Source organism: Microtus ochrogaster, chromosome 16, assembly GCF_000317375.1.
Source record: "Microtus ochrogaster isolate Prairie Vole_2 chromosome 16, MicOch1.0, whole genome shotgun sequence".
Classification (NCBI taxonomy): Eukaryota; Metazoa; Chordata; class Mammalia; order Rodentia; family Cricetidae; genus Microtus; species Microtus ochrogaster.
Window position 1 is genome coordinate 42,216,190 of NC_022018.1, and position 14,728 is coordinate 42,230,917.

The following is a 14,728-nucleotide window of genomic DNA, read 5'->3' on the forward strand; positions in this document are numbered from 1 at the left end:
CATCTTACAAGTGTTTGTAACCCCATCTCCAGGATATGCCGTGCCTCCTTTGGCCTCCGACACATGCACATGTACTCAGACACACAGAGACACAATAAAAAATCAGCGAATCCCAGTATAGTAGTGTCTGACCTTTTCCTCTTTTTTAAAGTTCCCCTGTCCCCTTTTTGGTGCTGGTTCTTGAACCAGTGATTCATTATAGCTCAGGCTCTGCCACTAGCCCTGCCCCTTTGTTTCTCCCTTGTCTTGGTTCTCTTCTTCCCCATCTGAAGAAGCTGCCATTTTGCTTTTTGACAAAGAAATTGTAAAGGAAATTTTAAAATATCATATTCAATCATTAATGAAAAGCAAAACAGTCACCTGAAAAAATGCACAGCAGTGATGTTTCTACAGCTAGTTACTTTATGCCTTTTTTTTCTTTTTAAATGAAGGTATTGTCTATATTTTTAGCAGAAAGCTCCTGTAGACCCCTGTCATGGAACTCACCAAGCAACTGGTGGGTTCTCAGCTATTGTACAAGGGTCCCTTGTTGGTACATTCTGATGTGCACTTGACAAGATTTTAATGTGGCCTTTCCAAGGTCTCTAAGTATGCTTGGATTCGTGCAAACATTTATGTCTGTCTCGTTACCCCCAGCCCCATACTCCTTTTGTGTCTACTCCATGGACTAGACATTGCCAGGATAGGGGTCTTTTCCTGCTTGCTTGGCTGGTTTCGTGGGGTGTATGTTGCTGCTGTTGCTCTTGGATGCTGAAGTTCAAGCCCAGAGTCTCACAAGTGCCAGACAAGAGCTGTGCCCTTGAGCTCCATCCCTGGTCTGTCTGACAGTGCAGATGGCTCCAAAGGTGGTCTGTGAACTGTGCTCTTGGGAGGGAATAAATGCCCCTTGTCTTCAGTTATTCCTGATAGCAGTCCTGGGTGCACTGACACAGGCGTTCTGGGCCTTCCTGCCCCTGGAAAACAAGAAGCTCTTCTGGCTCTTCCCAGCAGCAAGCCCTGGCGTCCTCTGCCATGCCCGCCTTGCACACTGCACTAGTCCGAGCTTTGCCATTATTAAAATATTAGTCTAAAGGGAAGGTCCTTGGTTTGTGTTTCCAGGGAGCTGTGCCAAGTGACTCTTCCTGTCAGTTATTGAAGGTTGCCTCCAGGTTCAAGGTTCTAAGATAGCAGCACCAGGCAGCAGCTCCACGGTTTTAGTACGTGACACCTTGTCCCAGTGGAGTCCAGAAACTGGGGCCTGGAGTCTGTGGCTAGATCAGGGGCTAGGGGTGGAGGCAAACGTGACACTGAGCAGTCCATCATTCCCTTCTCTCTCCTAAAGCTTGGGGTGCTGCCCTCTTCTCTCCCCCCTTTCCTTTCCCCTCTTCCTTCTCTTCTTTTTCTTTCCCTCCTTTCTTCCCCTCTCTATTCCTTCCCCCTCTTCCCTCTTTACCTCCTCAACTTTTCCCATTCCCCTGTCTTACTTTCTCGTGCATACATACTCAGCCCTTGCCCTTTCCCCTCCATGTCAGTCCACACAAGCTCAGGACAAGCCACAGGGGAGCTTCCAGTGCATTTTGAAACACAATGTTTACAATGCAGGCGGGATCAAATAAATGAGGGGGATAAGCAGGCCAAAGCAGAACCCTCCTCTAAGAGGGAACAAGGGCCTCTCCTCCCAACATACCACCCTATTTGTTCATGGCCTTGGCTTGGGGTCTGAGCCCGGCGCTGGCCTAGCTTTCCTTGTGCTTCTGTAGAGCAGAACATGTAGCTCAATATAGATGTAGCCATATGCTGGTAAGAAAGAGTAAGAAAACCTGGGAACCATGGGATGAGTCCTCCTGTCCTTTGCCAATAGGGCCTAGGTAGAGGTCACTGCAAAATTTCCTCTGTGGGAGCCACAATAAGAAGGGGGAGACCTGCCACACTGGGTGGAGGACTCACTGACTTCTCGGGATGGGCCCTGCAGGAGTTCATGGTCCCCCTTGGGGAAGCTAGAGCCTGCTTCCCTGTCCTAGCTCACTCCTCACCTTCAGTATTACCTGCCAGGCTGGAAGGGGATGGTTTTTCTCTGGTTTGTAGGTATTGCTTGCCATGCCTTAAGGTCCTTGTGGCGGTGTTAACACGTTTTTACTGTCTCATTGAAACATGTGTGTCTTGGTTTCATGGTTAACTTTCTTCTAGCCACTTGAAGACAGCTTCTGTTACATGAAGGCTAAGGGAAAATGATTATTTTAGTTGTCGTGTGCTTTTGATTTTGTTTTAAGTGTGTTTTTCTTATTTTCTTAAAATGAAAGGGTGGAGGGGTAAACAAATGCCAGCAATCCAAGGAGAATAGATCAAAAGCAACTTTGCTTTTTCATTGCAGTAGAAAGTCAGATAAATACATATTTTTTTTTCCTGCTTCAGGTCAGAAACCCTTCCCTTGTCAAAAATGCGATGCCTTCTTTTCTACCAAATCTAACTGTGAACGCCACCAGTTGCGCAAACACGGAGTTACCACCTGCTCCCTGAGAAGAAACGGGCTTATTCCCCCAAAAGAGGGTGATGTTGGATCCCATGATAGCACAGGTAGAGCCTCCAGGTGATGGAGAACCAGAGAGAGGAGGGCGCTCCCCAGATCTCAGCTAAAGCTGTGTGAGCTGGAGATGTGCACTGGGCAGCCTCCGCTTAGGGGGCCTTCTGCCCAACTCCTGCCTAAGCTGACTGACACCCAGGCCTGTGGAGCTGGGGAAATAGTGTCAGTTCCTAGGGCACACTGGAAATGCTAAGGGGGAGAACCAGAACCTTCCTTCCGGAAATTGCCGTTGTTCTGATCCTGGAAGGCGGGATATTGCATGTTGTAGGCTTTCAGCTCCTGATGTACATACATCCCTGAAGGAAATGCACAGCTCTGAAGTTTGGGGGACCCAGCTTCTGCAGCCTTCTTGAGCAGCTCTTGTCCAGTAGACTCAGTACTGCAGGAACTGGGAGACCCCCCAAGCTCTTAGATGGGGAGGGGGTCTTGGTGGGGCAAGGCAAGGTGTTTCTTTTCAATAATTCTTTCCCAGTATAAACCTGTCCTTGTTTGAAAAAGCACTCTGCATGTTCTTTCTTTAATCATAACTTTGCTTGACCTGGATCCGGGTATTATTCTCCTGTGCTGATTTGTGCTTCCTCCCTCCAACCCTACAGAGTAATTAACACTGCCCCATTCCTGTCATGCCACCCTCACCCCTTCGGCTTCTGTATTTACTCATGTCCTCTCTTCAATACATTCCATAATCCGACTACTCAAGTATGCTACCTCCTAACCCCCAAAACACACCATATAAAACCAAGCTGCTGCAGGCCACCTAGTCCGCCTAGGTAGGGTTGAGGGCATTGCAGACACGGGTTCAGCTCTGTGGGTGTTGAAAGCTGGCATTTGCTATTGCTTGAATCTATGCCACGGGTGTGTTTATCTAGGGTTACAGTTGTGTCTTGCTTCTTTTCTTCCTCAGATTTGGGTGGGATAGAGTGCTGTGTAGTTTGGGGTGGCACTCTACCCCTGGGAGTCAGCGTGGACAGAGTGACAGTCATTAATCCCAACCCCTGACTCCCTTGTCCTTCCCTCAGTGATGACACATCACGGTGGACTGGATTTCGAAGAGAGCTGATCCCAGTGGGGATGTCAGCTCCATCTCCCCTGTCCACACCTTCACTCAGACTGTAAAAGCAATGGAATGCCTTTGGCTTGCTGGGTCCTTCTGCCCAGGTAGACCCTCTAAGGGCAAGAAGGGTTCAGCTGGTTCACTGGCTCCTCTCCCCCACCCCTGACTTCATTTCCACATAATTCTCCAAGGTCTTTGAGTAAAGAAAGGTATCCTGCCATGGCCGACTCCCTGTGAGCCAAGCCCAATCTCAGGCTCCAGGAAGCCCAAGGCACCGCGGCAGCTGTCTTTGCCGCAGACTGTGCAGTTAATGTTTAACCGTCATTGCCACGGTACCTATTAGACTGGAACGTTTTCTTACAGTCTGTTTTACAGAACTGTCCTGTGATTCTTCCCTAACCAGTTCAAGGGGGAAGGCAGCGGACACTGGGGTTGCGTCAGGGAGGGAAGTCTGTCTGCATCCAGCTCATAGTGGAGGATGTTCACAGGAACGCCTCTGCTGACAGCGGAGCTCAGTCAGGATTTATGGTCTGAGCTTACTTAGCTTTGGCACCAAGTGTTAGCCTGTGGTGTATTTACTTTTTAAGTTTACAGTTGCAGGTTGTCTTTTTCCAAGGCCCTGCCCCAGAAGTTATATAGGTTTTCTTAAAGGGACAGAGCCTCTGAGGAAGGAAGTCACTGAACGTTGTGAGAGTATCAAAGGGAGAAGTGTCTGTTTAAGCTCTAGACACAGCTCATGACCGGAGAGAGAGGCAGAATAGGAGACAAGTGTTGAGGGACCTGAGAAATTTATAAACCGGGTGCCTGTGATAGGAGCTGAGGGTGGAGGAACAGGCTCCCTTAAAAATTCTTTTCTGGGCTGGGCAGTAGTGGCGCACGCCTTTAATCCCAGCACTCGGGAGGCAGAGGCAGGCGGATCTCTGTGAGTTCGAGACCAGCCTGGTCTACAAGAGCTAGTTCCAGGACAGGCTCCAAAACCACAGAGAAACCCTGTCTTGAAAAGCCAAAAAAAAAAAATTCTTTTCTGGTTTTAACCTTGGAGACAGAATAGCTCAGGTTATCCTCAAACTCAAGGATGACCTTGAATTTTTGGTCCTCCTGCTCCTAGCTCTGGGGTGCTTTCCAAGTCCAACAGCTTGGGTAGGCAGGTGCTCTAACACCTGAACCATACCCTCAATCCCAGAACAGACTCTGTTTTAGAGAGACAGGAAATGACAAGGAAGTTCCTGAAGTTTTTGAGGTTTGGTTTATATGTGCATAGATTGAATTCTTTTAAATAGCTGAACATGTTTTATGAAGTCAGTGTGACTTTTCCAACCACATGAGATCTTCCGTGAAAATGCACCCCAGATTTCTCCCACACCCAGGGCCTAAAAATACTGTGATGGGGGACAGTTTCCCCTTAAAGGGCTGTATTAATACTCAGTTTTAAACTGAAACTCTTCCCTCTGCCCTTGAGGAATCTTTTTCTTAGTGATGCATGAAGTGGGCATCACATTGGTAGTGCCTGGACAGGACCTTTTAACTATTCCTTAATGGAAGGCACTTTTACCAACCCTGAAGTCCTGTTGTCCACACACACTGGTACCCAAAAGTGCTTCCCATGCTTGAACACATCAGGCAAAGTATAGGCAAAACTGTCCACCAGGTCCTGTAGGTCAGTTGCATCAGTCGCATTAGCTGAGTGACATTGCATTTCTAGGAAGCAAGAGATGACCAGCAGAATCTGCTGCCCTGTAGGAGGAACTGGGCACTCATTGTCTACTGGGGTTCCTTCTGCTTCCCCCACCAATTTTCTTTAAGTGTCATGGACACTACGGGGAGACTGATGGGACAGAAACATTGTGTTCTCTTAAGGCTGCCTTGCCCATAAGAAGTGGTGGGCTCAGCTGCCTACATTTAAAGAGAAGCCATAGTAGGACATGGCCTTTCCAGTCATCTCCTCACTCACCATATGGGAGTCTATTGTTCCCAATCAGGTCACAGGCTACCCTGCTAAACCTCTCCCCCTAGTGGAAGTTTGGAGTGCAACCCAGCCTCTTCTGCTCAGTTGTACATAGAATTTATCCACCCTCAGAACTGGATCATGGGGCATAATTTTGTCTTAGTGCTAGTACTCAAATTTGGCCTCCAAATTCATTTTTACTTTTATAAGTGGTTTTTGGGGTGGGATTTATTTATTTATTTATTTTTGAGGCACAGTTTCTATGTGAATTCCTGGCTGTCCTGGAACTTGCTCTGTAGACCAGGCTGACCTCAAACTCAGAGATCGCCCTGCCTATACCTCCTGAGTGCTGGTGCCACCACCACCCAGCTTATTTTTATAAGTTTATCATTTTAAATACATTCGAACAGCCTGTGTACTGAGTGCGTGCTACTCTGGGCCTAAGGTGGGAGAAGCACAAGTTCGAGACCAGCCTAGGATACATAGCAACCTCCTGTTTCGAAAAAGAAAGAAATCATGGTTTGCTGGGGAAAAAAAAAAAACAATAATAAGAGCAGCCTAGGGTATACTAGAAAAAAGTAGAATGACGCATTCCGAAAAGTGCTTGGTGCACAAGCGTGAGGATCTAAGTTCAGTCCCCAACATCCATTAAAAAAACAAACTGGGCCAGGCGGTGGTGGCGCACGCCTTTAATCCCAGCACTTGGGAGGCAGAGGCAGTCGGATCTCTGTGAGTTCGAGGCCAGCCTGGTCTAGAAAGAGCTAGTGCCAGGACAGGAACCAAAAGCTACAGAGAAACCCTGTCTCGAAAAATCAAAAAAACAAACAAACCAGTAGTGGTGGCTTGTGCCTAAAATCCCTGAACTGTGGTAGCAAGAGGCAAGATGAAAGAGGACCCTTGGAGCTTGCTGGCAAGTCTCTTGAAACACCCAAACAGTAGCCTCTACCAAGCACAGTAAGAATGAAACCAATGAACTAACATAGACGGAGGTGTCCTCACTTGGTCGCAGGTGTGAAGTATACATACCACGTCAGAGGCAAGCCCCCAGGCCCGCCTTGATGGCACATGATGGAGCTTGTGGCACTGGGAAGGAATGATAGGCATATGGTGGTATTCTACCACAGCAAGAGTCTCGACTTCCTCAAGCACTGATCAGAGATGTGTCTATCAGGGGTGCACCTTCTCTGTGTTCTGTAAAACCCCAAGTTTCCGCTCGGGCTTCAGAGGAAGCACTGAAAACCTACAGTAGTAAATTGGACTTTAAGTCCATGGCTAAACAGTAGTTCTCAGCCAGGTTCCACCATTTTTCTGTTAGAACCATTAAATTCTTATTCAACCCTAGTAGAGAAAAGGTTATATTCCTGATACTGTTCAGTGTGGTTAATTTTTTTTCATATCTTTCTGGGGTTTTTTTTTCTTTTTTTTTTTTGTTGTTTTGTTTTTTGGGTTTTTTGTTTTGTGTTTTTGTTTGTTTTGAGATCATCTCATAGTTCAGGCTGGCCTTGAACTCAGTGTGAGAAGCCCAACCTGGCCTCCAGCTCTTGTGTACCTGCTTTAGTCTCTGATGAGTGCAGGCGTGCACCAATGTGCCTGGCTTTAGTGTGTAATGTTGGCATGGACTTCCCATGTCTGGTTTTGCTGTGGGAGGTAGACATCACTGTGTACAGGAGATTCACCCTCTAGGTCCCTCTCTCACAGCCCCTCAGAGCCACCTGCCGTCCCTCCCCGAATGCCTGTGCCCAGGTTTTGAAGGTCCTCTGCATGCATTGTTCACAGGTGTGTTGTTCATCTGCTCTGGCCTCTACCTGGGGATGTGTCTGTGGACCATGTAAACAGAACCCACATGTGGGTCGTTTTCTGTGAACCTCCTTGAGGACCAAGTGTGGAAGATGGGGGGTCGTTCTTGTGTATGTTGCATGTTTGTGAAAGCTCTTTGCACTGGAAAGATAACCTTTACAACTTGGCTTCCTCAACCTCCCTAGTGCTGCGAGTTTCTGGAATGCACACCCTCTCCTGTCTGTACTGCCTGAGTCACTACACCTTCCTTGGGGTGGGGACAGCTGAATGATCTTGGGTGGGACAGGAGTTCTGAGGCCCAAAAACCCATCTGTTTAACTGGGAATGTGAAGGCTAGTTTGGTCTTTTACAACTCCAGGTTTTCAAAAAGCCCTCACTATATTTAGAGTCCAGGCTGCCAGGGTGGGTCCAGCCAAGTCCCAGTAAAGCCCTTGAAAGGGGCATACGCGGTGTCACCTCATCTGAACCCCTTCCTTTTGCTTGCTTACACAGACAGCCAGTCAGACACAGACACATTGACTACCCCAGGTGAGGTGCTGGACCTCACAGCCCGGGATAAAGAGCTGCCACCATCAGAGGGAGCCATGGAGCACAGCCCAGCTACACAGGACCTCCCTGTGAAAGAGGCCAAAGCAGAGGCAGCCCCTCTTGAGAACGAGGAAGAAAAGGGGACAGAGGAGAACCCAGAGCCAGAGGAAGAATGTGGCGTGGAAGAAAGCACCAGGGATGCAGATGCCCCGGAGGAAGATACAGCCAGCAACCAGAGCCTGGATCTTGACTTTGCCAGCAAGCTGATGGACTTTAAGCTGGCAGAGAGTGAGGCAGGCTCTGTGGACAGCCAAGGCACAGCCCAGCAGGACCAGAAGCATACCTGCAATACCTGTGGAAAGAACTTCAAGTTCCTGGGCACCCTGAGCCGCCACAGGAAGGCACACAGCTGCCAAGAGCCCAAGGAGGAGAAGGAGGCACCTGTGCTGGAGAATGAGAGTGCTGGCAGAGCAGCCGAGGGGCCCTCGTCTTCCCCTGAGCCTGAGGAGAAGCCTGCTGAATCCCCGGCAATAGATACAAGCCCAGGAACCAGGGAGGCCTCGGTGGAGAAACAGAACGAAGAAACAGAGGGCCCCTCTGACGGGGAAGGCACGGCCGAGAAGAGGAGTGGCGGTGACAAGAGACCAAAGACAGACTCCCCCAGAAGCATGGCCAGCAAGGCGGACAAGAGGAAGAAGGTTTGCAGTGTGTGCAACAAGCGCTTCTGGTCCCTGCAGGACCTCACCCGGCACATGAGGTCACACACAGGTATGAGAGACCAAACCCAAGTCAGTTCCAGGGCTCATTTGAGAAAACTGGCTAGGTTTGGTTGTCCTTTGAGCAGGGAAATCCGGGACTCTTAAGAGTGGCATAGGCCTTCTGCAGGGCAGGTGAGGGGGCCTTCTGCAGCAGTACATTGGAAAGCACTGTTTTCCTCGGCCACTTAGTTCTAGTCTTGGCCTCTATAGATAGGGTGGCTGCCCTGTCCACAGACTTCTAGAACAAGAACAGTGGGCATATGTCAGCCAGTTGCTAAGGAGGACACAGGGGTGTATATGTCAGGGAAGTCAGGTGCTGGCCCGGCCTATGTTGTGAAGACCCGTGTGTCATCTATTAATAGGTAGGTGGATAGGGCCTTGTCCCTTGTGGAGCTCAGCCTGCCACCTGGGGGCTGGAGCTGCAATGTCCACAGAAGGTCCTGTTATTTTGACGGAGGAGGAGGAGAGAGGGGGAGGGAAGAGAGACCTGGATAGAACCATGAAGCCGAAAGATAGAAGCATCCTTCCTCAGCTGTCATCCCCCCAAAGAGAGCACCCCAACCCATTGTCCATATCTCATTCCATGCCCCCCCACACACACACACACACAAGTAGCCTTGGCCCAGCCAGCTGGGCCCTACATGGGGCCTTGTTCTGTCCAGAGATGTTCTCAGCTAGCTGTGGCAACTTGGTGTGTAAGCTATTAGGGAAAGCCCAACTACACCTCCTTGTGCCGTGATTGAGGGGATTTGAGGGAATTGTTGCTGGCCATGCAGTGCCTGGACAAGAACCATTCAGTCCTCCTACAGGACTCCTTGCCTCTGGGATTCTTTTAAGATGTAGACTTAGTTGAGAGGAACAGGAGAAAGAATGTGACTCTTAGTCTTGCCAGTTGTGGCAAATAAGAGGGCTCCCCCTAGGGCTGGTGAGACGGTTTAGCAGTTAAGATCACTGGCTATTCTTCCAGAGGACCTGGGTTCAGTTCCCAGCACCCACGTGGCCGCTCACAGCTGTCTGCAACTCCAGTTTCAGGGGATTTTATACCTTTATGTACATAAAATAAAGTTAGGCTGGGTAGTGGTGGCGCATGCAGAGGCAAATCTCTGAGTTCAAAGCCAGCATTGTATACAGAGCAAGATCCAGGACAGGCTCCAGAGCTATAGAGAAACCATGTCTCAAAAAACGAAAACAAAACAGAAAGTTAAATAAATTATTTTAGAAAAAGAAAAGATGGCTCTCCCTAAGCAGCAAGGTTTATTTATTTAGTTCTGGATGCTGCTGCATTCAAATAGAGCAAGGGGCTGGGAACCAGTGGCCTTTGTGTTAATGGACATCTCGTTTTCCTTCTCTCGTTGCTCAGGAGAAAGGCCATACAAGTGTCAGACCTGTGAGCGAACCTTCACCTTGAAGCACAGCCTAGTCCGACACCAGCGGATCCACCAGAAAGCCAGGCACAGCAAGCACCATGGGAAGGACAGCGACAAGGATGAGCGGGCTGAGGAGGACAGTGAGGATGAGTCTCCCCACAGTGCTAACAACGCTGTCTCCGAGAATGAGGCCGACTCAGCTCCCGGTACCAGCAACCACGTGGCCGTCACCAGGAGCCGGAAAGAGAACCCGGCCAATTCGGGGAAGGATTGTAGCCAGGAGGAGAAGACTGCAGTGGAACAGGCAGCTGAGTCCAGCCACAGCACACCCGAGGAGCAGGCGTCTCCAGGTGAAACAGACTCCGAGAGCCCAGCAGCCCTTGTGCAAGACTTACTGGAGCTGTGTGCCAAGAGGCCTGCTCCAATCCTGGCGGCCACCGAAGATGCCTCACAGCTCCTGGGGATAGAATGACAGCTTGCCCTGTCCCCATCAGCACACAGATAAAGCTAGCAGAGCCTCCCGAATATAGATTTCACAAGGTTTTCTAGGTGTCCTTCAGCTGTCTGGAGAGAGAGGAAAGAGACAGGCAGTGCGGCCAACCAGCTCGTGCCATAGCCTTACCCAGTGCGCATGCTCCCGGCCTCAGTACGGCCGGCTCCAGTGCCTTAACTACTTATGGGTTCTCCCATGTCGTTTTGGGTATGACCCCCCCCCCCCCGTGGCGTTTTAACAAAACGTATTTTAATGAATTGTTGGGAGTATCTCTTCATTTAAGCATTAACATTACCTTCTGTGTTGGTGTGTTTGAGCTTGTTTCTGTGAACCTGTGATAGATAGTACTGTTTGTTCTGTGAGCTGGAAACAGAAGAAAAAAGCCTAACCCTTGGATCCCCGTAGCCAATAACTGGAAGAAAATGATGTGAATTTCATGTACATGACCAGAGGGAAGAGGGTGCGAGGCTGATTTCTAAGCTAGACCTTTTGTCTCTGGGTCCCCTGGTGGAGGAGCCATGAGCTGGTCTTTGTTAGTGGACGTGGTTGGTGCAGAGTCCCAGTGTAGTGTGAGCCAAAGCCAGGAAAGAGTCTAGCTTCAACCTCACGTGTCTCCACTCTCTCCGTGTTAGAAATGGTTACTGTTCAAATTCCTAATTTACAGAGAAGAATGGCCTCCTCAGCAGCGTGACCTATGGAGGACATACCTGGATGTCATTGATTTTCCCTTCTCCCCATTTGGTATATGTTATTAATATTATATTATTATTATTATTATTAGTTCATCAGTTTGCTGGGCTCTGCATTCAGCAGAAACAAATGGGCAATATTTGTCCTGGGAGACCTGCACTGCCGCCTGGTCCCCGCACGATGTGTGCCTGAAGCTTTGTTGGCACACCAGTGATGGCTCTTCTACTGTACGCAGACAAGCCTTACTTCAGTGGCTGTAGAAGCCAGCAGGGGCCAGGAGTGGGCTTCCAAGCATGGCTGAGGCGTGGCTCAGAGGGGACAAGGATGCATGTGTGGTGGGAAACAGGCATCCGAGACGCCAGGCCATGCCTGGGCCACCTCAGAGACAGCTGGCAAGGCCTCCCAGTCTTCCTGCTGAGCCGCATCCAAGCCTTCCCCCTGCTGTGCTACTGTCATTTGAAAAGCAATGAGATACTACTGCTGGTGGTGATCTGAACTGCGCAAGGTTTAGCCTAGAGGACTGTCTTCCTGCACCTTCCTGCAGTGTGGGGCCGCTGCTGGGAGAGAGCAGCGCTTCCTGATTGGCCGATCCCCAGGTGCACAAAGGCAGGGTTCCCTTTGTTCCTGAGTGTTCTCCGTAGGCAGTAGACTTCCTTCCCTCATCAGCAAAAAAAGACCGCTCCTACTGTAGCTGACCTCTGTTCAGCACCCTGTCCTGTAGCTGAGACCCGAGGATGCCTGAGCCACACTGCTACTAGAGCCCCTGGCCTTGCCCCTTGCCTGCAGAGCCTCAAGACCTCTCTCCGGGAGGTCTGCCTCTGCTCCTCTTCTTCCCCTCGCCCTGTGGCTCCCCGTGTTCCTCTGTCCCTGAGACATGCATACCCTTCTGTCCACCAGTCTCTAGTGGCTAAAATCCAACCACCCTGACTTCAATGGAAGATAGATATTCTAGAGATAATGAAAAGCGATATATTTGCATATGAAAGAAAAATGTTGAGGTATATATGATTTTTAACTGTATTAGGGATATATGAACCAGTTTAAAATTGAGATTTTATTTACTGTAGAGAGAGAAATCAGAACCAATGGCCCCGTGGTCTTTTAAGTTAAAGCCAGCTCCTGCATCCCTTAGTTGTTTTTTATTATAATTACGATTGTTAGTTTCATTGTTGTTATTTGGGGTTCTTGTGTCTTGTTTCTCTTTGCAACTCTCCACACTAAACTCATCGTATTGTGGGGAGAAGCCGTGACTGAACTCTACGCTGCGGTAAGATGTAGCAGGGATTGGCTCCCAGCAGCAGCCATAGTCGGGGCTGCAGCTCGCAATAATCACTATTGATTTAAAGCTTTATTTAGTCTGATCTATTCCTTCATAGTCAATAAGGTCTTGCCACATTTTATTAGATTGAGAGATGTATTATTTGTCTGTTGCCCTGCCCATCTTCCTCCCCCCATATTAAACTGTGAAATTTGTGATTTGTTTAAACGCTGGGTGAATCATAGTTTAGTTTGCATGTCCAGCTAATTTGTTTCTATACATTTTGTTTGATTCTCTTTCTCCTCAGGGCTTTTACAAATATATATATATTATATATGTATATATATATGGATCGTCTGAAAAAAATTTGAGGTGCAAATTTTTTCTTGGTTTTGTTGTTATTGTTTTGTTTTTGTTTTTGTTTTTCTCTTTAATGGACACAACGCTGAGATTCAATCACTACATAAGATACCTGGCTGTGAAAACCAGACAAAAAGGCCCCGTGGGGCTGTGTCCCAAGCAGCTCCTCGGATGCCGATTTCAGACAGATCATCCTCCGTGCGTCTCTTTCTTCTCCTCTCTTTCCTCGAGAAGTTGATCCTGATGATTTCAGCCCATGCATTAAACAGGAAACAATAATAACTGTAGAATTCATATTTTTCTAAAGGGAACTTAAAAACTGCTGCTACATGTTATGTACAAAACTGGTTTATGCCACATGAACAGAATCACAAGTTTGGTTTTGGTACTTCTTGTTTCTCTTTGTACTCAGTTGTATAGAACTTCCAGATTCAGAATGAAAAGAAAGCTGTTCTGTATCAAACCATCTAAGCAATAAATGTTATATTTAAAAAGTGGCACATGACCAACCTGTGAGTTCCTCCAATCCTGTCTCTAAAAACCTGCAGCCCACTCAGGGCCGGTCTAAGTGGCCAGCCCCATGGAGCTGTCAAGGGTTGATGCCCCCCAAGAAGCCTGGGTACCCAGACAACATCTTTAGAAGTCAGTTGGGGCTGTAGATGACCCAGTTAAGAAAGTGCCCGATACAAAAAAGTTGAGGACCTGGGTTCAGATCCCCAGGTCCCTCTGCCAGCACAGAGTGGCTGGAGGGGGGTGCATGCAAAGACAGACAGATCCCTGGAACTCCCTGGACAGCTAATCCTGCCAGATTGGTGATCTCAGGCTCACTGAGAGATGCTGCTTCAAATAAAGATGGTGGGCTGGCACATTGGCTCAGTGGGTAAAGGCACCCACAGAGCCGACAGCCTGAGACTGATCCTTAGGACCCACCTGGCAGAAAGACAAAGGACCCAAAAGCAACTTGGGGAGGGTAAAGGGTCTATTATTTCTTAGAACTCTGAGGTCACAGTCCACTGTGAAGGGAAGTCAGGGCAGGAAGCTGAGGGAGACCGTGGAAGGGTGTTCCTTGCTGCCATGTTCCTCCTGACTTGCTCAGTCTGATTTTTTACACACCCGGGACCACCTGCCTAAGGATGACACCGCCCACAGTGGGCTGGACTATCACATCAGTCACATAAATCAAGAGCATGCCTTTTAAACACAGTATCTCAGGCAGAGGCATAAAGTCTACATAAAGACCCTGTCTCAACGCTAACAAGAGAAGAACGACCTACACTGAGTACTAGGGGTCTCTGAGTTGTTCATTCCTCCCCCAGGATCCAGTCACCCTTGCCTGTGCGCTCCTGTTCCCCGGTAGCCACTGCCCAGCAGTCCCTGGCTGGGACACTAAGAGTCATACAGAAGAAACCTGATTCCTTTGCAACTTAAGTTCTAACAGGGAAACTGACGGAAAAAAAGGAAGTAGATGAGGGAGATGAAGAAGATATGAGTCTAGGGGGAAGAAGGAACCAGGAAGAGACAGGGACGGCCAGGCCAGGCCAGGCCAGGCCTGAGGAAGTCAGCCGTGCAGTTGTCTGCAGAGGGCACAGAGGAAGGCCTGTGGGCCACAAGCCCTGCAGGAAGCCAGAGAGAGAGACAAGAAGAATGAACCAGCTGTGGAGCTTACAGTAGACTGGAGTAGGTGGGCGGGATTCTGGTTTCATGTTGACGCTGGAGTGACAAAGATGGCCACAGGAAAACCACCAAAATGAGGTGGCAATCGTGCCTTCTCGTAGGAGTATGAGAAGAGGTGGGGTTTTTTGTTTGTTTTTAAGACAGTTCCTTGGGGGCTGGAGAGATGGCTCAGTGGTTAAGAGCTTTGCCTGATCTTCCAAAGATCCTGAGTTCAATTCCCAGCAACCACATGTGCTCACATGGT

At 48.9% G+C, this 14,728-nt stretch overlaps 1 protein-coding gene across 1 annotated transcript in view; it reads left to right on the plus strand.

Moving 5' to 3' along the window:
* The window catches only part of Rreb1 (ras responsive element binding protein 1), a 125,976-nt gene extending 112,669 nt beyond the window's left edge, over positions 1-13,307 (plus strand). The window contains exons 11-13 of the mRNA XM_026783059.1: positions 2,392-2,553; positions 7,849-8,652; positions 10,003-13,307. Of these exons, the coding sequence (XP_026638860.1) occupies positions 2,392-2,553; positions 7,849-8,652; positions 10,003-10,481 (1,445 nt within the window). The 3' untranslated portion in view covers positions 10,482-13,307. The remainder of the gene's footprint in view (positions 1-2,391; positions 2,554-7,848; positions 8,653-10,002) is intronic.
* The last annotated feature ends 1,421 nt before the right edge of the window (positions 13,308-14,728 follow it).